The following is a 27257-nucleotide window of genomic DNA, read 5'->3' as shown; positions in this document are numbered from 1 at the left end:
AACATTAATTGGAGAAAATTACCTTACCAATTTCCTCTTTATATCACTCCTTCATACGTATACTAGTAGTCGTTACATCTAGAGTTATTGATTTTAGGAAAAATTAATCATGTTGATCATGACTTCAGTTGCGCTAGAATGACAAAAATATGCCCTAATAACATCTACGCCGAACTGGACGAGATTCCTCGTGAATCGGGGAAGTGACCACTTGGTGCAGGTGAAAATTTCTTCCGCACGATAGTAGAATAGCCCAATAATGAAGGCTGAAATGCTTGCGACCTGTCTAAGGTTAGAAGCACGGATTGGCTGGTGCAAATTTCAAAAATTCGGCTAATTTATTTAGGCCAGTTAATTAGCCAATTAGTGGCCGGTGCACGTAAAAACTACGTCAAATCACCTACACAGGTTGTTCTATTATCAGAATTCTCCAAAGTTCACTGTAACATTCTGATGATATTTTCGTTCGTAGTGCATACATATTGGAATAAAAACTGACGTAATGTGTCCGTAAGTAGAACGAAGCCCCAAAATCCTTTATGTACGTAAATGCTTTGGCTTTTTCTTTTTATAAGAAGATAGATAGGGCTTACACTCCAAGCCTCAGAGTTAATTTAAGTGATTTGAACCTGGATTGACCTATATTTCCTAAAAAAAAAAGCTAAGCGTATTCGCAGAATTACCAATTTGTTGAGTGGTGACTACGGAGCTGTACGTCATCAACGACATTTAAATGCAGCGTATCACGAAACTGACGTCGTTGGGAAGCCTGTGGGCAAATATAGAGTTAGGGGTCTAGATTACGGATATGAACGTGGCCGTGCTCATTTCCCTTTGATCGTTCTGAAAGACGGCGTGGGAAACGGCGTTTACTCCTACGAAGCACGTGAGTACGCTACTTCTTTGTGCACGCGCCGCATTCAGGAGCGAGCGGTAGGAAATCTGTGAGGTCTCCTTGGCAGCCTATTCAAGTAAAACCATTAGAGAGGCTGCTGAGAGAACCAGAGCATGCAGAAGGGTGGGACGTTCTAACGTACCTCGTAGGAAATAAAGCACTTCCCACGTCGTTTTTTGGGGGTGAATGAGGGAGAATGAGTGGGATCACGTTCATATCCGTATTCTACATCCCGAACTCCATATCGTCAGCTTCGTGACATGCTGTCTTTAACCAAGGTTGATTTTTGTGTATACCGCTTTTTATTGATCAAATAAAAAGATGAGAATAATTAATCGATTACATATTAAGCCACAGTCAGTCATGCCACAGCGGTTTCTTTTCCAATGAATTATAGATTTTCAGATTTTCATAGGATTTTCTCATCAAGAAACGGATGAGAAACAGATGTTCGACAATCATTTGTAATTTAGAAAGCATATTAGCATCGGAAACGTGAATATTACGCGAATATTTAAGCATATTAGCAGAAATAAAATCAATAACTGGTTTATTGATATTCTTACAGTTCTGCCGCTACAAAAAATGACAGCGATTTGTTCTTCTATTGAGCACATTGTTATGTACATACAATCATATACAAAATAAATGACGGCCCCAAAAAAAAAAAAACTAATAAAATAGTCGGAAGGTTTCATTTTCTTCACTTTGAAAGCACATATTACAATGTTAAATTGTAGTAAATTGCTACAATTTCTTTTTTCTTATCCTACACATGTGGTTACTGTAGCAAACCCTATTTCTTTTCTAACATAGGTAGTTCTGGTACTGATAAGTCCAAAAGTATTACCCGTTGGTTCGACAAAATAGCAAATATTTGGGATTTCGTAACCAACCGATAGCAATCGATCCATTTTTGACCAATCACGTGAGAGAAACATGTGGTTCCTAAGAGCTACAAAGTTTGAGTCACACACACACACATTATTAATTAAGAAATAGTCTATAAAACTAAAGGATACTAATAATAATAGATCAAAGCGGTTAAAAAAAAATTTTTTTTTTTGGATCAACACAAACAAAACTACCATAACTTTGAAAAAAAAATCCTTCAGCTACAAGATGTTTTTTTTTTCAAAGTAAGGTGTAGTGTTTTAAGAAGTTTTTAAACCAATTACACATATTCAGGTCGGTTGTTTCGCTCGATTACGAATTTACGAGGAGAACGCTCGATTTATACTAATCTCACTGCTGCTCGTGCTCTACCTCATCATTGGCGCTTTTTTATTTCATCATGTTGAACGAGAAAATGAAATCGCAGAACGACGTTCGGTAAGTTAATTATTGACCTTTATTGATTTGAAACATACCAATCGATAAAGTCTCGTAGATATCACATGATATCGTACTTTTTTGTCAGTGTTTTTATTATTTATTCTCTGCTTACTCCTAAAATATTAAAGGAATTTTGAATCAAAAAAAATTTTAGATCGACTATGTACTTTTCTTGAGATCCTTTATGTAGATTTCCCCCCCCCCCCCCATGTAACTCCATGTAAGAAGACTTACGTGAGGATTGGTCGAAGAGTTATAGCTTTACATAGCTATAGCCTAGCTTACTTCTCAGGATTTAGGTCAGGAATCACTTTTTTCAATGGACCGCTAAAAAATTCATATTCACTTCGTTCTTAACACTACTCAGACAGACATTATCCTCGAGTTTCTTTTGCAGAAAAAAAAATGTCGAGCCTCATTCACCTTTACAAAATCAAGTACGTCATTGGAGAAAGAAAAGTTCGCATAAAACGTTCTATAATAATCCTATAATAGCATTTTTCGCTCCGTTAAAAAGAAAAGTGGCCGCCAAACCAAATATTTTATGGGATAAGATGTCTGGTTGCTTTAAGAAACGTTATGTCTGGCTGAAATCGTTAGCCTTTCTTTCACACAACGACCTTCTGAAATGTCTGTCTGAAATGTGGAGGAACCGTAGGTGATAAAAATGAGAAGTTAGAATTGGAACAGTGAACAAAAAAAAAATCCTCCTCACAGATCTTCTCACATCACTGGAAAACATCCAACGAATTCGTTTTTGTCTATTCCTGAAGTATTTTTAGACCATTTTTTAAAAAAGACTGTATATGGAAACAAAAGTAGATAAGTGGTTCAACACAAAAAAAACATCAAACTAAGCGTCTTTTTTAAACTTTTTAAGCTGACTTTAATTACTAGGTTATGATTTCCTACTGAATAGTGATCTCTGATATTAAATACTACTTCGAAGCACTAACCTATGAATAATTAATGTTAGAAGACCAACCTATAATTAGAAAACTGTTACTTAATAATGATTCTTCGTCTACAGTAGTGAATTTCTAAAATTGAGAGGTAATTTTTCGCTGACGTAAATAACTGGAGGTGAGACAGTGAGTAATGAAGAACATAATGAGAAAACTGCGCGACGACGACTCCTTCAGAAAGTGTATCCAGGGCGCTGCAAACGAAATGCTCCCGGTTCTGGAGCAGAGGAAGAGGTTTTTAGGTGACGAACTCCAGATAGAGGAAGAGATTTCAACATTTCTGCGGTAATCCCATCGTCTCCACCAGATCTTCCTTTTTTTCAGCTTCCAACTCTGTCGGTGTTTTCACATTAACCGCATATGTCGATCGTTAGCGGGCGCTCAGAAGACTCAAGATTATGGTCAGCGAAAGTTCTGGTTAATTTTGGTTAGCAAAGCTAGGGTTGGCGTCAAAAATATCTTTCACCTGACTTGACCTCAGGGGGATTATTCACTTAAACTACGATATACTGGTCAAAGAGGTAGCACTCTAACCTGGAACAATCAGTTATTCCACACCGATTTTATTTTCTGCGAGGGACGATATGAAAATCCTCTCAGTCTTGATTACAACGTTGACTACAAGCTGTTCCCTTTGGAGGGATCTTTCGAAAAATAATATTTTGTCAGGTTTTTTCAATCCTAACTACTAAAGCCTCGAAACCGTGAAATACGATGTGAAAGACGTCTCCATTGTGTTTTCTGTTCCCATTAAACTAGCGATTTCAAGGATGGTGTCTGTGAAATATGAATTCGTCGTTTGGATTAATATGTTCAAGGAAATCTGCTAAAAAGGCTACGGTATTGATTCGTAAGCTACCATGTTCGGGAACATTTTCGCACAACCTGGGGAATGCTCGGATGTGCATTCAACCGATAATTGGGTCAGTCCCCATTTCAGAAATGCGTAGTTCATTCGAAATGTTGTCCTTTTTCGCGAACGTTATTTTTATAACAGCAATAACCGATGGGAAACGATGGACATTATTCATATTTCAATAAGTGGTGAAGAGAAGCCATGTGCCAATTTGCCGGCCTCAATATAGCAGCAGCTCATCCGTGTGTTGTACGTAAGGACACCGAGGCCCATAGAATGCCCTTCTCAACCCTTATGAGGGTAATTTCATCATCGCCTTTGCGGTCGTCAACGACGACGTCGACGCACGCACGCACGCACGCACGCAAGTTTAACCGACAAGCAGATAAGCGCGGTGTGGGGCCCGCTTTTCCCTTGGCTCTGCTGTACATCACACAGTTCATCCATGTATAATCCGTGGTTTAGCAGCATAGCAAGCACGAATCCGTTGATCCGTCACCAGCAATCCACATACAGTAGTAATAGGCGACCGCCGGCCTTATGAGCGGAATGATTTGCTGGAAATCTTGGAGGAAGATGCTAAGCTTCAGCTCTGATACCGTATTACTAGCAAGGAGAGTAGAAATTGCTTGTTTTTCTTTCTGAGAAGAGCTAAAATACGCAAAGACTTATGTAGCTCATGATAAAAGTTAAAAATTTTAGGAATTTCTGATTACTAGGCATTTAAATGGGAAATATTGATTTTTGTGGAAAATATCCGGAGAGTGAGAGTCGAGAACCTACTACTGGTAAAGAAATTACCGGTTAAAAGCAGTATTTCCGCTCAGAACTTACAAACATAGAGATGAAGCTATATTTTTCGAAAGTTTTTTTTATGCTGTGAATTTTTTTCTTGCAATTTTCAACTTTAGTATCTTATGCCTCGTAGGTTAAGATTGTGATTCCGGGGGAAAGGGCAGCCTACTTTTTGATTTTTTGAATTTCAATTCCGATTTACCTGGATTGAAATTTTTTCAAACTTGCTGTGATGTTCGAGATAAACCTGCCTGTTCGGTACTTCCGAAGCACAAGGGGAAATTCTAGTACTTTTCCGTGATGCTAAAAAAGTGTTTTCGATTTTGTGTTTGTGAAAACTCTGTGTTTGTGAAAATTACTGCAAAGAACAGAGGTAATTCCAAAACACCTACAACGAAGCTGTATTCCCTATTCATAGTATGAGAAACGTATCGCTGTCGTCTCGTAGTAAACAAAGATCAGGAACTTTTTTCTAAGCTTTTTCTAAGAAACGTTAGCCCCGATGCCTGTTCAAGACAACTATCAACCTTCAGAGCTTCGCGCATGACTTGTCATATTATATTCCCGCATTTGCACTCTAGAAGGATTTTCTATGCTTAATTTTTGATGCAAAGCGCACTAGACACATTATCGCATATGATCATCCCCAGAAACAAATCGATGACGTCTTCTCGCCTGGAAGACCTCTAAGAAAACTTTGGAAATCCACGAGTCGTTGGCTTACTGTGGATCTGACCTAAGAAGCAAAATCATCTGACGTGTTTTCGAATCCACGCTGTGTATGTCTTCGATGTGACGTAAAACGTCGCGAGAAAATACCAATTTTACCCGCCGCGCTTTACCTCGTCCGAATATTGAATCTCATGAAGTTGTTTCAGTTGATTCACCATTGTGAACGCTATAAAATGGAAAGAGCTATAAATTTTGAAACATTCTGGAAATTGCACTAATTTTATCACTTAACTTTTAGTATACACTATTATTTTTCGCGACGCACCTTATACTAGTAGCTTTCGCCGAGTGAGTTGTACTTTTTTCCCTTCAATGAGTCACTTTACAATTGTGGTGGATGAAATTTTAAAAACGTACGTTTTGATCTTCATAAAGCCGGAAAAAAGGACAGGCGCAGTATAGCAGAAAAACACTTGGCTGCGTCCTATACGTCTCACTTCACGAGCTGTTTTCTACCGTTCAAAAAAAATCTTAGCGAGAGTTATCGATTATGGAAGGAAGCTCTAAACGACACACATAGCACATGGCTTCTCTTCACCACTTATTGAAACATGAATAATGTCCATCGTTTTCCATCGGTTATTGCTGTTATAAAAATTACGTTCGAGAAAAAGGACAGCATTTCGAATGAACTACGCATCTCCGAAATGGGGACTGACCCAATTATCGGCGGAATGCACATCCGAGCATTCCCCAGGATGTGCGAAAATGCTCCCCAAACACGGTTCCTTATGAATCAATACCGTAGCCTTTTTAGCAGATTTCCTTGAACATATTAATCCAAACGACGAATTCATATTTCACAGACACCATCCTTGAAATCGCTAGTTTAATGGGAACAGAAAACACTATGGAGACGTCTTTCACATCGTATTTCACCGTTTCGAGGGTTTAGTGGTTAGGATAGAAAAAACCTGACAAAATATTATTATTTTCCGCAAGATCCCTCCAAAGGGAACAGCCAGTAGTCAACGTTGTAATCAAGACTGAGAGGATTTTCCTCGGACATCGCAGAAAATAAAATCGGTGTGGAATAACTGATTGTTCCAGGTTAGAGTGCTACCCCTCTGACCAGTATATCGTAGTTTAAGTGAGTAATCCCCCTGAGGTCAAGTCAGGTGAAAGATATTTTTGACGCCAACTCTAGCTTTGCTAACCAAAATTAACCAGAACTTTCGCTAACCAGAGCCTGAATCTTCTTCTGAGCACCGCTGAGGTTAAGACCGACCGAAATCGGCCAATTCCTATTTTCGGTGTACAAAAATATCATAGATCAAATAGATAGTAAATTATTTACCTAAGTTTCATTCATTTTTATTTATTCACACCTATTTACATTTATTTAATCAAATTAATGTTAAACATTAAAGTAAATAAATAGTTAAACTAATTAAATATAAATAAGTATGACTTAAGCCAAAAACTATTTGGAAGGAATCTTTACGGGATCAAAATGGCTGAGCAAATCCCCGAGAGGCAATTTAGAACTTCCTGAAGGAAACAGAAAACCGATCGAAACATAGAGAAATGAGTCACAAATAAATACTGCAGATAAATAAGTAAATTAATGGGACCTCATTGTAATGACCGTGATTCCACAAATAACCACCACTGACCGTAACCCAAGATCGATTCCCGCCATCACTCTAGCATCCTCTACATATTTTTTCCCAACTTCTCCTTCACTAACGATGACTACTGGAGTTTATTCGTGTCAGACATGCACAACGTTGCCCTATTGTAAACAGGATTTCGTGCCAAGACCTTTTTTTCGGTAAGCCAGCAGTTCATAAAATATTGAAATATTTCGTTTGTGCGTGTGTCGAATTTTCTAGTAGCTAAAGCACTAAGACGGAACATATTGACTGAGATGTGAGGGTGTGAGGGTTAGATGGGCACACAAGAATTATTTCGAGGAAAAAAAGTGTGCTATGCAATCAGGATCGGTCGATATTCTTCCGGTTGTTCTTCGCTTCTGTAAGCTAGAAGTCAAGTCATTTTTTCTCTTTCATATGGCTTACTTGAATGCGTTAGAAGATAGGTAGATGTAGGTTCACTACAAATTTAGTTAAGCAGCTAAACTATGGCAAAAATATGTATTTTGTATGATATATGTTTACACTTAAGTATTTTATATCATATTTTTAAAATTGTGTTGTATATGTTTATATTTTGGTATGTTCTGTTATATACATAGCCTAGAATATCAATATAAATAATACGCTCGCTGGTCCCACAACGAAGGCAATACATCTAAGAGGGATTATGTAGGTGGATCTTTGTCGTAACAACGTAACTTTTAGATCCCGCTTACATTTGTATGTTTCGAGAGGTTTGAGAATTGCTGTAAAGAAAAACTGCTCAGAACATTTTCAGTTTTTCACTTTCTAGCAAGTGCAGTATTTCGTCCCGGGTATATTTCTTCCCTTTACGAACCGAAAGAAAAAAGAGTATATATTTATATTTTATAATGCTATATTACATATTTTTGCGTTTTATATTATGTATTAGTGCATTATTTTATGCACAGTATTAGTACGTATTTTATTTATTTATTAAGTGCACTCTTTTTTTTTCTTTCGGTTCATAAAGGAAAGAAATGTACCCGGAACAAAATACTGCAGTTGCGCTAGAAAGTGAAAACTGAAAATTTCTGAGCAGTTTCTCATTCGAGCAATTCTTAAACCTCCCGAAACATACAAATGTAAACGGGATCTAAAAGTTACATTGTTACCACAAAGATCCACCTACATAATCCCTCTTAGATGTATTGCCTTCGTTCTGGGACCGGCGAGCGTATTATCTATATTGATATTCTAATAAAGAGAACCGGAGAAATGTATTTTGAAGCCATCGTTAATCCTTCGTCGGCATATAATCTTCTGTTCTGGAGATAAATGACTCAATATGTCGCAATTACGGAATTTCGCCCCCCGGGGTCGGCGAAGGGGAAGTGAGGGGAGAGGTTATTGGTGAGAACTGGGGAAAAAAATTAGTGGTGACTTCAATAACGATACTCTAATATGTATTAAATTCATTCACAGATGAATATGTTTTTTGAAAAGTGAATTTTTTTTCTTGGTTCTCGATCATATTATAGTTCTTTGGTCGATGAACGTTCGTGAAATACGAGACAGGTAAATAACACGGTGTGCACAATGTGCATAATGCAATTATATATACAAATATCAGCTGGAGTACGTCATCCGAAAAGTGTGCCACTTTTTTTTCCGATGATTTAGGAGTGGAGAGTGCAGTTCGCTTGAAAAGTTTTGATTTATTGTGTAATATTGCGTGAGCTGCTGCGTACAAAGTGCTGCAGCTCCTAGCTGAGCTCTTTTTTTCACTGCACGCATTTCTTATCGAACGCGTTCTTTCGTCACTGCACATTCCGGGAGCGCGCATGGCTCTCCTGCACGAGTTTCATGCGAAGAACAAAGAAGGATGTCTACGATAGATTCGCTTACGCAGACATGCCACAAAAGAACGCGGCACGTAGATCGCAGACTTTTCAAGGAAATGCAAATGAGAACACGCGATCGACTCCAAAAACTTTCCAGGACATATTAGAAATCAGCAAAACTGACGAACGTGCCGGGCTCTGGATAGTCTGTACACTACCGTAAACCACATCACTCCACTATCATATGCATGTTACAACCAACAACAAAACCGCGGTACGGTGTAGATACGGTAGTGACGGGACCGTTGAAGAAGATTTTAAGTTAACTTTAACCGGTAGAATAGCCAAATGATCTTTATGGTATAGTCAGGAGTGAGACTAAGGACAGCCTCCCTATTCCTTGTTCTAGAGGTCCCAAACATTTTCTTTTTTTTTTTTCTTTTCGGTTGCCAACTTTTAAGAACCATTTCAATTTTTTCTTCAGACTTTTGAAGGTTACTTTCATCCATTACAATCGCGAAAGTTTTTTCAGCGAAAAAATTCCTACAGGGTTTCCAGGCTAACTTTTCCTGCTGTACCTACATATATATATGCACACCATTGTTCTAGATGTATTCTTTGCGTGCGCACCTCATTTGAATTGTGCACGCAACCAACACATGTAGAATATTATAAACATACCCCATCCGAATTTATGAAACAATTTTTTTGTTGGGAAAAAGTCTCGGGCATACACTCTAAGATGATTTTCTAGTCGATTTCCTCGCAATATTTCGGGAACTTTCTATTTCTAGTAATTAGAATTCGCGATTTATTACGGTAACCAAAAAATGTTACGTCTCGAAATCGTGATCATACTGTAATGACGAGGTACTGCACGATATTCTCAAATGATTCACGCACGTGTACAGTCATGTTTCACACGTTAAGGTATTGTTCACTTGTTTTTTTTTTCTACGTTTGTTTACATCCCCCCGCATACTGTAGGATTCCCACGCAGGACCTTGTAATTTATTTATGGTAGAAATTCTCTGCGATTCCAGAGAACTCCGGTAACTTAAAAATAAATGCTAAAAAATAAACGAATTATGAAAAGATAAGAAGAAAAATAATTGCTATACAGCTATAACTGCTATAACTATAAGCTATAACTATAAATGCTAAAAAAATAAAATAAGTAGATCATGAAGAAACGCAAACAATTTTCTCGATCTATCAGCATTCGTAATTTGTGACATTTATTACTATTATTATTATTATTATTATTATTATTATTATTATTATTATTATTATTTCTTATGACCAAAAATCCATATTTAAAAAAAGTTAGCTTACATGCAGTTTTTCAACACATCCGATTCTTCCATTAATCCCATTTCATTCCAGCAGGGAATCGAAAACCAAATCGATGAAGATTGGGAAGATTTCCGGTTAACATGAGATGTTATCAAATCTTTTCCCTGAATGTTAGGACTGCTCCCTGGAACTTATGTATTTACATAGCTGTTTCACTACTCGTAGTGATCAAGAAACGTTTCACATTCATCAGAGACTCATATTTAAAGAGGACCATCAAAAATTCCGGGGAAATTTCGTTACAAAGAAAACAACTGTAGTTTTTTTTTTTAGTTTGAAAGCCTGATTACGTGTTAACGTCGCAATTTCACATAGTTATCATCATAAGTGAAGGTCACAAAAGGCATCGTAAGAGTTTTTTTTTTCTGGAGAAGGAGCACTCTATTAGACTGATCTATAAAATTAACAAAAATTAAATTAGCACAAAAAAAAAGAAAACAGCATCCTGTAAAGAAAGGAATGCTCTTTTAAATGACAATTAACGATGAATTCCTCTTTTTTTTCTGTGCGCTAGTTCAAATTTTAGAAAAACACCCCTTACTTTTACATAAATTTAATAAACGAATTAGAAAAATAATCGTCAGAGATCACCCACACAAGACTTTTTTCCATACAATTGTCTCCTGTGTTCAAGTGTTTGTGTTTGTGTTTCTTCTGTGCTCAGTCAAAATTTTTATTTTAAAAAATCCGCTGTTGAGATTATCATCCTGCAAATGCTAGTAGTGGAACTACTTATTTTATAAATCTGCTAACAGTTTCTTATCATCTTTTCTAAAAAAAAAAACTTCAAAGAATTTGAAATTTTTATTCATTCATCAGAGCTAGCACAGGAGTTCCAAGTGCATACAAAACTATTCAAAATGTTGATTAGAGACTTCATTTTCTTTTAAATTTTTCCAGTCGAATAACCAACGTTATTCTATGCTAGAAGGGACGCACTTAGAGCAAATAAAGTTCGCAAAAAACCTCTTTGAGTTATTCTGCAAATATTTTTGCGTCTTTTCAGCAAGTAGATCCTCCATAAGTATTTTTATTTTTCTGTAGGTCTAGAGAAAAAAAAAAAAAGAAAAATTGCTATGCATTTCTACAACATGTCACAAAATCTCTCTTTTCTCCACTACCCCATTTCACTTTAATCATCCGAATGAGTTGTTGATTATGCTGTGTCTGTAGTGTGTAGTGTGATATGATAGCGCTTCCATAAAATTCGCCCCGAGTTGCTAGGGGTAACGTCGGCTGAGGGGAAAATTATCCGAGGATCGGCAACACACACAAACACAATTTATATGTACGCGAGGGGAAAGTCCATAGATATGCTCTATGAAGTGCGTATTTCAAAAAATACCAGAGAAAAGCTTAGAGGATGCGGGACCGGGATAGGACATTTTCTACTTCATAATGTCTTAGTCACAAATTCCACATGTGCACATAAATTTTACACTATTTAAAGTGTTACCGTGGTAACAAACTGCCAAAAGTCACATTCTCATCACAATGTGTCATTCTCTACCATAAAGAAGTAGTGATTTCCTTGAATTCACTGCTCTAAAATCTACCGTAATCTCAGTAACTTATTCCAAGAACCGACAATTACGGTAGGCTCGTTCTGCACATACATATAGTAGGGTCAAAACGACATGAAGCATGGTGCAATTGCGTACGCGTCCGCTCTCGAGGCGGCGCGGTGGAGCGTAGCGGTGAGGAGCGCACTGGAACACTTGCTGGCACCACCCATCGCTGCAGTTTGCGACGGTCCCACCTCGGTTCCAAATGCTGTCTCCACCGCTCCGTTTCGAGCGCGTACGCAAATGCACAATGCTTCATATCGTTTTCACCCGACTATACGCACGTAAAACGCTGTAAAAACACTGTAAGACGTGTAAAACGTGCACATACGCAAGTTACGGAAAAAACTATGCTATAAACGTTCAAACACAGTATTTCCAATTAAATCTTCAGGTATTTCACACTTCACAGAATCTTCCCGCATCTTTCCTGGTATTTTTGGTTTGCAGCTGTCCTAATTAGCGTTTACGTCATGGGAAGTACGAACGAAAGACGACTATTCCCCAGGGGGTTTGCAATTAAAAGACCACAAATTCATTTTTGAACCTGGAAAAAATGGATCGTGATGATTCAAAAAGGGATCGAGTAGTCGAAAAAATCAGCGGAAGTTAGTTGTAAACAACTACAATTTATATTTTTCAGTACGAACAACATCACGTGATGTACTAAAAGAAACCGAGTAACCATGTGCAATGGGAGCAGGTGTAAATATATGTGAATTCAATGAAATAGAATAATATTCATATAATGGATCTGCGAAAAAAAGAGGAGAAGAAAGAGGAAACGACTTAGCTGATTGACTTATTCATCCGTCTTTCTTCCATCTTTAGAATTCTTCAATTTCTCTCGGGTCTTCACAAAGATCTGCACTAATGTCGACCGCAGAAAAAATTATCCAAATTGGAATGAGTAGAAAAAACTGAATGAAAGAAACCAAATACTCCTCAGCCCAACTCAGTTTGTTCTCACTTCACATCCTTGTCATAGATAACTCATGTGTCTACTACGTTCTAAATAATTTTCAGACTCCCCAAAATCTTTCGCTCCTTACTGTAAAAGCGAATTGTTTACATAAACCTAATTTTATACAAAAACGAGGTCAATTTAGTGGTAGAATTTAGTCGAGTCCTAGTTTCACTATATATTTGCGCAAAAAAAGATATTCTGGGGAAAGCGAAGGAAAAAAATCAATCTCTACTCCCACTTCTTTTATATTTCTTTTATTCTGGATTTTTATGGAAAAATTGGAAATATCGATAACAAAAATAGAACTTCAGCTCACGATACATGAATTTTCCACAATAGAACAAGGCTTGTTAGCATTACAGCTCACTGAGACAGAGTGTAAAATCATCAAAATTTCGCTTAAAAAAATCAAATATGCAGAAATACACTGAAAAACGCTCGATAAACATACACTGTTTCAAAAGCAGCGACACTCTCAGTGGAACATTGACATTTGAATAAAAAATTCTTGACTAATCGGCTTTGTGTTCGACTAACATAATCAACATACCATTTCCAAGATAAAATTAAAAAAGAAAATATCAATCTTGGCTACAGCTCAAGCAAATCAATCAAAAAGCTACGTCTTTTCAAAGTTTTATTATATCAAATGCTTTCTTTTCAGTTCGAAATTTCACTGTCACGATACCGACGGCACTACTGTGAGAACACGTCCGCACCGTGCGATTTCGACGAACTGTTCACTTTGATACGTGACGGGACCTCGAATGGGATCGCGTCGCCGCGCGAGCGGTTCGACTATCTCGGTTCATTGTTCTTCTCAGCCACTGTGATATCAACTATAGGTGAGTTTCTTCGTCCTACAAAATAGATGGGCACAACTATGGATTGAGATTGATGGGATAGCATTTTTGATACAAAAACATTAAGCATGCTGCGTTTTTAATATAAAACGTATAACGAGTATCAAAGAGTATACTCCTGGGGACTGATATAGTCGGGTCAAAACCACATGCAGCTCGGTGCAATTGCGTAAGCGGCAGCGATCGAAGCACAACGGTTACGATCCATCTGAGACTCCTGCTAACAACCGCTACAGTTCGCAAAGGTCCCATTTCGACACTTCTATCCTCTCCGTCGCACCTCTTCTAGCGCAGCCGCTTACGCAACTGTGCCGAGTTCCATTTCGTTTTGGCCCGACTATATCTCGCTATATTTACAGATATCGCTAGTTATTCTCACTCCGGATTGGGACATCACATTGCCCCATTCGATTTCGTCGCATTAAATCTTTCTTTTTTCTTAACTTGATAGATCTTAATGGTTAAAAGACGATGTTGAAGACGTTGTTTCGTTGCAAAACATAGAAACAAAATACAAAACACTAGCAAAACTAAAGGGGAAACCACATGCATCTCTAAACTATTGGAAATTCCCAAAATATAATGCAAATTGCACCAACTTTTTCTAGAGAAATTTCTCCAACAGCTGCTGGTTAGGAAAAATTATGCATTTCCTTACATTACATTACATTACAATCTTATCATCCATGCAATAGTATTCACCCATAAATGCGAACGCCTCCTTTAAAATTATCGAAAAAATGCGTATAGATAGATACGCAGTATAAATCCACCCTTTGTAAGAATCCAAGAAACGCAAAGAATAATCGTGAATAAATTGTGGCAAGAAAAATTGTACAAATCGCTGATGCACTCGCACACTTTGTACTCAATTATGGAGAATTCTGAGAACTCAAGCCGAGACATTACTAATAATGAACAATGACCGATGGCCGTACGAACAATGACCAATGATGAATGTAAGCGAATGTAAACAGGGATAAATATACAACAAAAAATTCACTCACCTTTTCTCGTGTAGCTTCAGGACCTCCTTTACGTGGTAGATTCTGAGGGACGTAGAGAAGGGGCGAGCATAAATAGACATTAGCGAGAAGCGTTCTCCAGAATAGCCAAGAAAGTTTTATTTTTCCCGTCAAATATGGTCTTCTTCCTGCGTCTACTTGCATTTCAAAATGTATTGCATCCTGAAAAGTACATAGATTCAATTCATCTTGAATTGTATCAATGGCTATTTAAAGAACTGAGGATAAATGTAGTTGGAGAACCAATTAACTGTGCCTTTATTTCTGGAAGTAAATAACTAAGTCAGTCGACGTCTGAGCATCACTCTTAGAGGATCTATGAGATGTAAGCCAAAGTTACTGAGCGAAAAAAAAGAAAGAGCTTCGAGAAATAAGGGCTCAGTTGAGTGCTCGCACCTACATTTTCCCCAAAGAACTGTACCTAATAAATCGACGTCAATTTTGAAAGTTGCTGGACGAAAACGAATAGAAAATCTTCCTAGGATTCGGTTCATCAACGCCTCGAACGAATGGTGGACGAATCCTTACGATTATTTATGGTGTAGTCGGTTGTACGAGTTGTGTGTTGTTCTTCAATCTGTTCCTCGAACGACTAGTTACCGCTTTGTCGTATCTTCTAAGGTAAGATCTAAAAAAAAAACAAGCTGTAATCAGAAAAGAAATAAACAGAAAAGTGATTGAGAAGGTTTTCAGGTATTTGCACGAAAAAAAGCTACAACGACGATTGATCAGGAACAGTAGCAATAATAAGCCGGTCACCTTACTAATCAATAACGCGGACTACTGCGAATCGGCAAGGTAAGGAAGTTCCGTTTAGAAAATTACTAATATTGTTACTATGTACCCAAATCGCCAAACATTTCAGCTCATGCGAAGGTCCTGCAGATGGCTGGCGACCTTCTGTATATAAGGTGTTTTTCTGCCTTTTCAGGTATGTGCAGTGTGCAACGAATTTTTCAAATCATATACAAGTTATTTTTTCTAATTTAGCATCTCTGCATTATTGATTAGCACAGCAGCTTTGATTTATTCACATGTAGAGGATTGGGCATACATAGAAGCTATGTATTTCTGTTTCATAAGGTAAATTCAAACGTTGATCAATAAGTATGTTTTCCGAAGAGAACTGTTATTTTCAGTTTTGCTACCATCGGCTTCGGCGACTATGTCTCCAATCAAAAGGATGTGACGAAAATGAATGGAGATCTGTACAGGTAAGTAGAACATGAAATCAGTATTTGGTGCTAAGGTAGTTGAAGGGGCCCAGTGCCGACGGGACCCGATGTCGAAGTCTTTTGAATATTGAGGTGAGGCCTTTTTGGGATAATTTCATATGCAGAATGTGCAGAACACGAATATAACACTAATAGATTGTGAAATTAAAATCTAAACACAGTTTGTCAGCGTTGCCTCGTCCAAAATCTTGTGGTTTTTTTTTCGTTTGGGAAGATTAGGTTACCCACGAGAAGTAGTTTTGCCTGATTTTGATGGGTTTTTTTTCGAAAACCGTTAAACGGTTGAATCTTTATGCTGACTGGATGTCATATTCGTTTCCAGCGTATGAAATAATCCCAGAGCTAGGCCCGGACGACCTCGAATGTTTAAAATTCTTTCTTTTAAATTGTGCTGAACCCCTCCAACTATGTACCTTCGTGCTCAGTGTTTTTGTTCATGCTGAACGTTACTTGTAAAGAATTTTTCCGTTGTAGATTTCTCAATTTCGCATTGCTCACACTCGGTGCCTGTTGTTTCTATTGCCTTTTTAACGTGTCTTCCATAGTAGTAAGGTGAGACTTGTGACCATTCACTAAAATGCAAACACTTATAAAGCAACAGTAAACAAAATCACTTTCCAGACAACTTTTGAACTTTATGATAAAGAAAATGGACGTGAAGGGAACAATTTGTTGTTTAAAGAAGAAGCGACGATATATGGGATTGGGATTACGACCTCCAAAAGGTAAGAAAAACAGTTCTTACCTTTTCTCAATAACCATTCGACCGCATTAAAAGGTGTCATAGCTCTAGTTGACCATAGTTTTTCGTTGAGTTCATTCTTAACTTGTCTGCCTCCTGAGAAGAGGCCTTTAGGACTTCCGAAATGACAGCAGTTGTGCGATTTCTGTGTTTCTGGTTGCTATTATTTTGCTTAACTATTGAAACCTCAACAGATTTGAAGCATATCACTCCTTGATAAACGCAATACGAGAGCGCAATACAACCCAGAAAAACCCCTTTTCTCCATCTTAGATAGCATTTTAGGTAATATGTGGTACCATGCTTTCAGCAGTTGTCGTAGATCGTTTTCAATTCTTCGAATAATTCAACCCAGTAATCTAAAAAACTACCAGGAAGTCATTATAATCAGTTTTCGTCGGTTGCAATTACTAGAAAATGATTAATATCTTCTCACAGTCAGTCGACTTCAGTTCAACAAGTCAGCTCATTAGATGACATCAACTGGGTGACCTGGTGCCTAATGACTGCCTCTAAGTGTGCGAGCTAAATTGTATGCAATCAACAGAGAATCACAGGAATCTATTAACACATAGGTAACCCGTGGTAACGAACCGAATACCCCGATGAGTGTCATGGAATCCGTCGACTTCATTAGCGTCTTGTGTGAACGTATTGTGTCGTTAACACTACGAATTCCAGGATAGTATTTCTCGGAGAAAAAAAATTGGGGATTAATGGGAATAGAATAGTTTGGAAAAGAACTCTAAGATGAATAAGACAGGTTTTAATGGCGTACATCACCATTAGGAAGATGTAGGTGAATACGGAAATGAAATGAGTACTTCCCAGTAGCTTCATATAAATCCCAACAACAAGATAAACTATGCAGAACCTGCAAAAAACACTCTAGGAGGAAAATACCAAGTGTTCAATTAAAATGCTGGCAATACAGGTCGAATGAATTCATAAACATCAGACACAGTTTGTTCGCAATAATAATGGATTTTATTTCCCAACTATATCAAAAGACCTCTTTTCAGTTTTCAGAAACGGATAAAAAGGTAATATTATATGACGAAATGTAGTTCCATTCTAATGGACGCTCTGTCATCTTTTTCTTAGTAACTTTAGCTTACATGTCATAAATCCTCTAAGAATAATGCTTACGTCTTCTTAGGGCCCCGACTGATTCACTTATTTACGTCTAGCAATAAGAGCGCGACTGAGTGCCCTCCACTCCTTTCCCCCTCCCCCACAACTACACTTTACCTGTTCTATAAGTCTATATCTCGAATATTCACCTGAAACTACTCCTTGACTTTACAGGATACGACGAGTCGTCAGAACGATCATCAGTCGACTATCAGGATGGTCTACTATCCTTAAAAGAATTCCTCATGAACAATCAAAGCTCTGTATTGCTACTCCAAAAGCAACTAATCAAAAGCGCCATGAAGAACGTGAAAGAAAACGAGGAACAGAAGATCTCAGCTACACGGGTCGGACCGATGGGTATCCTTGATCAAGCGTTCGGCGACGAAAACTAACCGGTAGTCTGTAGATGCTTGTACACATAACTCTAACAATAGTTAATAGTGTATATATGTGTATGTACATATATTGTTTATCGACAATTGTTTATTATTTGAGCAATATCATAGTTCAAGTTAGCATTAGAGGACTCCAAAGGATTTGCTCCGGCACATATAATAGGGATTGTTGTGCAGACAATCCAGTAGTATTCCATAGAACCTATTTCTGCTTCCCTCATGGATTACAGTTCTTTTTTTTCGGTTATTGTTTTTAGAATACTTGCCTGCCGGCGTAGTTTTTTTTTTTATCTAAGCTTAAGTTCGTTCTGTAATCTTAATTCCTCACGCATTTCTCAGTTTCTTTTTTTTTTCTTGGGGATTTTTTATCCTTTCATTCTTATTTATTGTGCTCTTTTTGCTCGCACATTCAGAAAGCTGCAGAATATGTCATAAACAAGCGAGTTTATACATATGTATTGTACCTGGAACGGGTCCCATATGCACAATTCTAGTAATTTCAGTATATTTATGTGTCATGTGATAATTGTAATATCTTCCATACAACGGTTCGAAAGACGGATGTATATTTTAATCTAGTTAAGTAAATGTAAATGTATTGTGTTTTATGTTTCAAACTTTGCAAGTACCTGCAGAAACGTTAGGCAGAGTTTAATTGGATCTGACCTTCTGTCCAGGACCACTCTATTTTAAAGGATTCGTAGCTGCCTGACCAGAACACCCCGTAAGTTCAGCGGACAAGAATTATGACCATAGTAGTTGTGGTCTACCGTAGGACGTAGTGTCTTCGCAATATTTTCTAAGATAACGATGAGCTCAGAATGTTGTGAGAACCTGAATCATAGTCGGGTCAAAATGACATGAAATTCACTGCAGTTGCGTAAGCGGCTGCGCTCGAAGCGGTGCGGTGGAGCGTAGCGGCTAGTATCTAGTGAGGACCCCTGCTACCATCGTTCATTGCTGCAGTTTGCGATGGTCCCACCTTGATTCCAACCGCCGTCTCCACCGCGCCGCTTACGCAACTGCACTGAACTCCAAGCCATTTTGACCCAACTATACGTAAGTATGCCACCATGTGGGACAAGGTCATAAGATTGTTCGAGCTGAGGAATACTATTCTGCCTCCATCACCTCCACTTCCTACTACTGTGCAAAAAAACACCATAACCTTTTTCCTCGCTTTGTTTTTCATCTTCTTCGTCAGGGTTTGTTTTCAATATAGTACGTCAATTATGAAGCTGCTACGTATTTTAATCTTCCCATAACCCCTGACAAAGTCAATAAACACAACTTTTTCCGGAAAAAAAGGAGCAATCTACGGTTCATTTGCAGTTATTTTGTCTCCTTGTCCGGAACTCCCTTTGCTTGAAGGATCTCTGTGAAAACTGCATTTCGTTCTTCATTGCCAACATAACAGCGGCCGCAATATCATAAATCATTGGCGGATGATGATAAACTGGAGAAAAAAACAGGAAATGAAAATAGCGCGTCTTTTAATCCTTGAAATCCTGAAAATCATACATTCCAGTAGGTCTACTTCTCAAATGGAAATCAGCATCGGACTTCGGGAACATAACAATTGCAAAAGGTGTTTTTTTTTTCGATTATGAAACAAATAAAAGCAACTTTTCAGCCTGTAACATATTCATATTCTGTTCCTAAAAACTGTATGCTCAGCTCAGTTCAACAAACGTCTAATGACGCAATAGAAATAAATTATTTCGTAGAAGATAATGTTACTGCTTTTGTTTGAGTCGATAGAAGAAAGCAGCAAAAGAAAAGAGAAGCGGGAATTTCTGAGGGGAAAGAAAGCCGACCAATACAGTTTTGCTGCAGGAATTCGGAGGTTCGTTGTGCTGTGAGAAATTGCTGCTATAGTAGGATCAAAACGAAATGTAGCTGGATGCAGTTGCGTAAGCGGCGCCGCTCGGAGCGGTGCGGTGGAGCGCAACCGTTAGGGTCGTGGGGGGACCTCTACCAGCTCCATTCATCGCTACATTTCGCCTCATTTGGTTTCGTTTTTTTTTTTTGGTTCCACCTCAATTTCAATCGCTTTGTCCACCGCTGTTGCTTCGAGCGCAACCGCTTACGCAACTGGAACGTCGTTTTGACCCGACATTGCGACTTGCTGCGTTGACTAACGCACTTGGGCTGAGCTACGTTAGCGGCTTAAGAAGGACCAGCGTAGTCAAATCGAACTACTACGAATTCCGTAAATTTGGTTCTAAGCTGTGATGTCAGCCACTCAGTATGGTAAAGTTTTGCTCAGGAATTTGTGAGCGCGTGTGGATCTCCAACAATAGGACCAGTAATCATCCAAATACGCACGTCTCCCGTTGTTTGGAGATTGTCTTCGAACCACCCCAGGATTTCTGGAGCAGTAAACTGTATCCAGCATAGTTCATATGGTGATGAGTAAAAGAATGACGGATAAACGGTACAGCCCTGAGCAATCCCTTTGGTACGAAACAACACACTCAATTTCAACTCAGAATCGAACGAAGGTTATGAACGAATATCAGCATTTTATAATTTCAGGAATGTCTGGTGCCAATTTATTAAACCGGAGGGATGAATCGCTTGGTTAGCTCGACAGTCCATCCATCATTTTCAAAAGTTCTTTCTTCCTTCGCCATAAAACTAACACCATGGAATATCGGGTAGGTACCTTTGAAATGATACAGGTAACATATAGTAGTTTCAAAACGACATGAAGCAAGACGGACAGTTGCGTAATCGGCTGCGCTCGAAGCGGTGCAATGGTGACAGTGGTTAGAATTGAGGTGGGACCATGGCGAAATGCAGAGATTTGTGGCGGTAGCGAGGATCCTTACACGATCCCAACCGCTACGCTCCATCGCGCCGCTTCGAGCGCAGCGGCTTACGCAAGTGGGCATGGTTCATGTCGTTTTGACTCAACTATAAGCATGCTGCCAGGTCCGATTAATGTACCAAAGCAACGGCTCACGTTTTGATTCTCTTTCGGTCATTTTCTGAGGAGGGATGGGGTGAAGTGTTGAGGGAGGGACCACTCAGTTGCGCTCCTATTTGTGGAAGTTGTATCTTACATATGTCATGTATCCTCTAAGATAAAGTTTTTTATTAGGCTCCGACTGATTTAGTTACTTATTCCCAGAAGAGCACGGTCAAGTGAATCCGTCCCATGTATCATTGAGGCTTCTAGACCAATGTATTTCCGTTCAAAAATTTCCTGGATTTTCTGCGATTGCATAGAACACGCTCCACATTACGTCGAAGTTCACGCTGATCAGGCCAGAGGTACTACAGATGCTGCTTCTCAGCTGATTAAATGGTTGTAAAGGCCTACGCAGTCGTGAATACACGTATTTATTCTTATTTTCCAGGTAATGGAACTTGCACAGCTTTACTATGATCCATATGACAAAAGAAGTGCGATAACCATCTGCGATGCAAATGTAGCTACATATCTCGCTGGCAGACACAATATTCTTCATATTTGCTTTCTGGTAAGGAAGAATTAAATACGATTTTATGAACAATCTCTTGTGTTCCATGAAACATTGGTTTTTGTAGTCTGCTACTCTCTTTAATTATCAAAGAATTGTTTAGGCAGATTGTTAAAGTGTAATTTTTCCCCTTTCGAGGGTAGAGTTGTTATCGCCGTCGAATTTCAGAAGGATCTTCAACAAGTTCCTATTATGGGCCTTGCTTCGTACTCTTACAGAGACATATGGGATGTTGATATTTCAAGCCTGGAGAATTACTATGCACCTTTCAAGTGAGTAATTTGTTTCATCTTCGTTTCGGATTTAAGTTGAGTAGTTTTTTTTTTCCTTTTTTTTGTTCTGTTGTTGTTTCTATAGTGGTATTTTCCATTTTTAGTTTGTTTGAATTTTTGTTCTTTATAAGATCGCACAGTATAGAGTTATATAATATAGTATATAGTAGAGAGCTCTAGAAGCATACCATGGACTCAGTGAATTACCACATGTGCCGTTCTAGATAATCCATGGTATCTATGGTATACGTTTCACGGTGCACCTTGTTTCGCACCTTTCTTCTGATAAGTTCCCCCCTAAGCGATTTCCTTACTAATTCCTTTTTTACATCTATATCAAGAGGACATTTATGTTCATACATTACCATGCGTAAACCTGTCATCGTATGTGCATTTATGCTTTATTGTAGATTACTTAAAATTCTTTTCTAGCTTTGGCAACCATCGTCTTCCTAAATCTTTGGAAAGTGGTGGGGTTAGTCGAGGCGATACCGTTCAAGTTGAATTCCAATTCCGTTCCAATGAGCTCTATGTGAGGTTCGTTTCAAGATTTATCTCTTAGCGGTGTTTCGAAACCAACTTTATTGTAAGGATTGTCCATATCTGAATTCTTCTGTCAGAAACATTTGATGTTTGAAGTTTTATGATAACATCTAACTTCTTCAACAATCCACGCTTTGGTTACTAACGGTATAGAAGACATAAGGAAATAATAAAGCAAAAGATGCTTAATTTTTCCCGACGTTATGATTTTGATATGCAAATATGCTTTTTTCCGCGATATATTTTTATTTTATGTCTAAATATGGTTTCATGCATTTTTTCCAAATAAAAAGGGTTGATTCTCGTTATGATGAGACAATGTAATGAATTAAAACTATCAACTTTAGATTTTCTATTCATTTGTGGTATATCATATCTCAGATTTTTTTCTTCTTCGATCATCTTTTTTTTTAGAATAGGAAAGAATAGAAGTGACTGGACACGTTGGCTCTGCTCTAATTTTGATGATTCTATAAAGATATCATTTGTTGTAGAGTCACCGAAGGTAAGTTACGCTGTATGCTTAACGACGTAGTCTGTTTTCGGTTTTTGCTGATTATTCTTGTAGTTTTAGGAAAATTTTGTCATCATAAGAGATGATCTCTACCTTGATTATTTGATGAACGGTCCGCCCCGGAACCTTCGACACTGTGGCATTTGTGGCTATGACAGAGACAGGGTAGTTCACCTTTTACACCATTGTATTCTGTTGATAATCATTTCGCGGGTCATATGAGTCTCTCTTTATTCCCCTTCTTGAAGATCGTTATTGCTCAATGTGGTCACTATTTGTGCACTAAATGCTGGAAGGGATGGTTTGAAACGAAAACGGATATGCTGTGTTGTGTATGTAACAAAAGGAGTGAGTTAATTAGATGTTCTTCCAGCGTTTCTCGGTAACTATTCAAAGTTTTGAAATCTTTTGAAGATCTGCTTCCAGTTGAACGTCATATTATCGCCAAGTTCCGCGACAGTCCATGCCCTATTGATCATTGTCGATCTGGAGATACCGAACATGATTATGTTCTCGTCCCCTGTGGGTAAGTTTTCCGTTTAATTCGATTTTTAAAAATTGTTTGTAGTTTTCAGCTCAACCATACATTACTCTCAAATTAATGCTATTTTCAGGTGCGTTGTACGATGCGTGATCGAATATGAGGGGAAGGCTACGAAATGTCCCTATGAGCCATGCAATAAACCGGTTGAAGAAAAATGGATCCTGTACGAACATTGATCTCCTCTTGCCAGTGGAATGAATTTATACATACATATTTCGCACCTGGCCTGATGTAGCGCATTAATATGTTCCGCTGCGTACTGGAAAGTCGATGGCACTTAGCTAACCAAACCTTTCATCCCTCCGGGGTCGATAAATTAGTACCAGACTTGTCTGGGAGGATAAAAACACTGACCCGACATATCGGCTAGCCACCGCAAGTTATTGTATAGGCCAGATACACGTTCGTAAACCTCAAACGATTCTGAATTGAAGTGAACGGGGCGCATCCCAAGCGGATTGATCAACACCAGACACTTTATCCTATGTCATTCTACTTAGGATTTTCCATTGACAGTATAGGACTTGGTGTGTATGTTACGATATGAACGTATCACCTTCAACAGAAGAAAGGTGAGGGTGCGGCGACCAGTGAAGAGGCTTCTGTCTCTCTATTCCTTTCTTCTTTCCCATCACATTGTTTCACTCTTCCCTTCCGTCTTAATCATTTACCTTTTTCTAGTCCATTATAATTTATTGAGTTGATCCCTCTCATTTTCTTTTCTCTTCATAATGTGATCTTTTCCCCGATGTTATATAATATGTTCTGCCAACTTGAGTGAGTTAAGAGTGTAGTTCGGAATAAATATCTATATCACTTATGAGTGGCCTGCTGTGATTATAGGGGATAGCCCCAGACCGTATTGTTAATGTACTTACCAATATATTTTTTATTCAGATTCGGAACAGAGTTTGTTTAATTAACCAGTCAGTTCATTCAAAGTGTGTGCAATCTTTTCGTTACTACATTAATTGAAGTTAAACATTTCCTAACATCTTTCATATGCAGTAAAATGATAAAATAAGATCGCAGTAAAATACATTTAGGATTATTTCACAACATCTATAGGTCTATTCATTCAAAACAAAAAAAAAAGATGCAAAAGGATGACCTCATCACATGTCATCATGGTGAATTCATATTAGAAACAGCACATCACATCAATACTAAGACCATGACGAAGAGCATAGATAATGAAACTAAACAGAGTAATACACTTCAGCCGCTGTTAGAAAACTTTCTGGTGAGCATTTGGTAGTTTTAGATTTCCGTTCTGATACTCCGCAATTGAATTCATGCTTGTCTTATATATTTAGCATTTACAGTGTTAACGTTCCTTTAGGATATTGGAATGACTTACAGTCAAAACAACGTGCTGGAATGAGTTCACACCTTATCATTTTGTTGTAAATTTTGTTTCTGTAAATTTAGCTTCACCATTTTTTTTTCGTTTTCGTTCTCTTCCATATTTCATCATTTAAAGGCATCACCTCACGAATCTGGTGTGGTATGGATTTCCGATGGCTAAAGACTATACGAGGTCGTAGATTGCGGAAACGGGTGGGTACCGCTCATTTTTTCCTAATCGCCACAAAAAAAAACGGCCTGGAAGACGCGGCGCATGCACAAGGGTGGCGCGCTCCAGTAGAGCTCGTCGTAGAAAGCAGCGTCCCGGAACACTCGAAGTTCTATTGGAGCGCGCCACCGTCGTGTACGCGCCGCATCCTCCGGCCCGTTTTTTTTACGGCGATTAGGAAAAAATGAGCGGTACCCCACCCGTTTCTGCAATCTACGACCCCGTATAGTCTTTAACCATCGGAAACCCATACCACCCCACATTCTTTCGGTAATGTATTTAAAGTACTTCTAAAAAAGTTACCAATTTTTCTTCGGTGTGCGTTCACTCTCTAAAAATAACAAAGCAAGTCTTTTTTCAAGGTATGTTGCGGGTGTTGACAAATAGTCAACGGTTTTTATGTTCTGTTTGGAAGCGTTCATTGTCATCAACTCCTTCGGTTCCGAGTCAAGAAATTCCCGAAGAGGTGAGTGATTAGTGTTGTTTTGCATATTGTTTTACTATCCTTTTATGCTGACCTCACAACTGACTTTTCTTACAGAATGTGGCTAGCGAACCTGACCCAGTTTCGGATGGTGACCAGGACGCGATTACCAGGACGACGGAAAAATATTCGCTAGATGCTATTTCACGCTTGAAGTAAGAGTCATACATCCAATAAATAGAAAGAAAGGACTGTATGTGTTTATTCCTTCTCAGACTCGACCAATATCCGTTCTATGTGGAGCGAGAGTGGTGGAAAAAAGGAAAACGAATGACATTCTGGGCAACGTGGCGTCAATTGAGAGATGTGAGGTGGGTGATATGAAGTTACATTTTTTTTTACTTTCCTGGTTTTCTTCTTTTAATCATCAGTAACCGATTGTTCTGTAGACGACGCGAACTAATTCAAGAAACTGGCGCTGACCGAATGCGTCTGAAAGCTTTGAAATGGAACACCATACTTCCACAGGTATCAATGCACCCCTATATGCATACTATAATATTATTTTTTCATCTTCCTTTCCAACAGGCGGTTCGAGATGATGCTGCAGATCAGCTTTCTAAAATGTCAAAATACGCTATCCCGAGATTGGTTCTTAATATGTGCATGTTTACGGGTCGACAGCGAGGAAAGATAAAGCCTTACCGCCTAAATAGACATTTATTCAGGTGTTCTATCGAATGTCTATTATTTATTGCACCACAGAAATGTCGAATATTTTAGGAAGTTGGCTGACCACAGCAAACTAAGTGGTGTTCAGCGAGCCATGTGGTGAGAGCTATGCTCCTGAATCCCATGTTGGATTGCTTTCTGCTGCTCTTCTTTCACATCCAGGAAGGCGAAGTATGGACAGTGAATAGGAATGTGACGTGACTTGAATGTATATTCTAATAGAATTTGATAAATATGCTCGTTTTGATGTTCTTGAACAGTGAGTGAGTACTTTTCTGTTTGTTGACGATGACATATTCATGGGAAGAGACAACGTCTAATTTTGTGAAGTTATATCACTCTTTTTTTTATTAATGCCTTCCAACCTGTTGGCTTTTCTGAAAGCTCACAACAGCTTCTGCTTGAACTTGTTGAAGGTGAATCTCTCGCAAAGTGTGGGTGCCAGTGAATGAATCAATATGAGCCATGTTTTTTGGCCACATTGCTCGCCTGGTCTTCTCATGGTTTGAGCGAAGACATCGCTGTTTACACTTCTAATGCGCATTTCTCGATTTCTCCACGGTGCCTTTCCTCCGATTCCCTTTAAAAAAAAGCATGAAGATTTTTCGGCTCGGTTCCAAGTTATTCCTATTAAAGCCATCTCTGTTGAGAGGATTCCATTGAGATGATTGGTTTTTCTTTAGGATATAAGTTGTGCATTTCTTTGAAACATGATCAGGGAATCCTTCGTTCATCCAGAAACAAGGATTCAGGACATCTACTATAGTTCCTAATAAAGAGCAGCATCGAAACACCAACAACATGTATTATCTGCTGTATTCCTTGCATACGATAGTCACAATATTCCGTGATCGCGTCGAAAATCACTAACGTTCACGCCCCTGTCGTACCGCCCACC

General features: G+C 38.5%; 4 protein-coding genes across 6 annotated transcripts in view; 3 read left to right on the top strand and 1 right to left on the bottom strand.

Annotated features, from left to right (window-relative positions):
* Nucleotides 1-14901, bottom strand: part of RB195_015974 (uncharacterized protein) — a gene marked incomplete at both ends in the record, with an annotated part of 34112 nt that extends 19211 nt beyond the window's left edge. The window contains 2 exons of the mRNA XM_064206933.1: nt 10317-10441; nt 14740-14901. Of these exons, the coding sequence (XP_064062814.1) occupies nt 10317-10441; nt 14740-14901 (287 nt within the window). The remainder of the gene's footprint in view (nt 1-10316; nt 10442-14739) is intronic.
* Nucleotides 14902-14907: 6 nt separating this feature from the next.
* On the top strand, nt 14908-18263 carry RB195_015973 (uncharacterized protein; the record flags this gene model as incomplete). 2 transcript variants are annotated; one of them, XM_064206932.1, is made up of 9 exons in its annotated part: nt 14908-14926; nt 15240-15378; nt 15451-15555; nt 15623-15688; nt 15748-15840; nt 15897-15971; nt 16467-16544; nt 16614-16717; nt 18043-18263. In XM_064206932.1, 9 exons carry the CDS (start codon nt 14908-14910, stop codon nt 18261-18263), a joined length of 900 nt encoding a protein of 299 aa, XP_064062812.1. The 2 variants fall into 2 exon arrangements, with proteins under 2 accessions (XP_064062812.1, XP_064062813.1); XM_064206931.1 differs by lacking the exon at nt 14908-14926 and adding an exon at nt 15076-15082 and having other exon boundaries at nt 15303-15378.
* A 2651-nt stretch (nt 18264-20914) lies between these two features.
* On the top strand, nt 20915-23803 carry RB195_015972 (uncharacterized protein; the record flags this gene model as incomplete). Of its 2 annotated transcripts, XM_064206930.1 has the most annotated exons (11): nt 20915-20926; nt 21373-21411; nt 21501-21545; nt 21632-21754; nt 21923-22026; nt 22459-22563; nt 22984-23074; nt 23144-23248; nt 23332-23431; nt 23510-23609; nt 23698-23803. In XM_064206930.1, 11 exons carry the CDS (start codon nt 20915-20917, stop codon nt 23801-23803), a joined length of 930 nt encoding a protein of 309 aa, XP_064062811.1. The 2 variants fall into 2 exon arrangements, with proteins under 2 accessions (XP_064062811.1, XP_013299482.2); XM_013444028.2 differs by lacking the exons at nt 20915-20926; nt 21373-21411; nt 21501-21545 and having other exon boundaries at nt 21635-21754.
* A 1764-nt stretch (nt 23804-25567) lies between these two features.
* On the top strand, nt 25568-26462 carry RB195_015971 (uncharacterized protein; the record flags this gene model as incomplete). Its single annotated transcript, XM_013444027.2, has 6 exons — nt 25568-25669; nt 25745-25842; nt 25903-25998; nt 26077-26155; nt 26216-26355; nt 26411-26462. The coding sequence occupies 6 exons, from the start codon at nt 25568-25570 to the stop codon at nt 26460-26462; spliced, it is 567 nt and encodes a 188-aa protein (XP_013299481.2).
* Nucleotides 26463-27257: the final 795 nt, after the last annotated feature.

The sequence above is a fragment of the Necator americanus genome, chromosome V (assembly GCF_031761385.1).
Source record: "Necator americanus strain Aroian chromosome V, whole genome shotgun sequence".
NCBI classification, from domain to species: Eukaryota; Metazoa; Nematoda; class Chromadorea; order Rhabditida; family Ancylostomatidae; genus Necator; species Necator americanus.
Note: the sequence above shows the minus strand (reverse complement) of the source record. Positions and strands in the feature narration are given on the sequence as shown.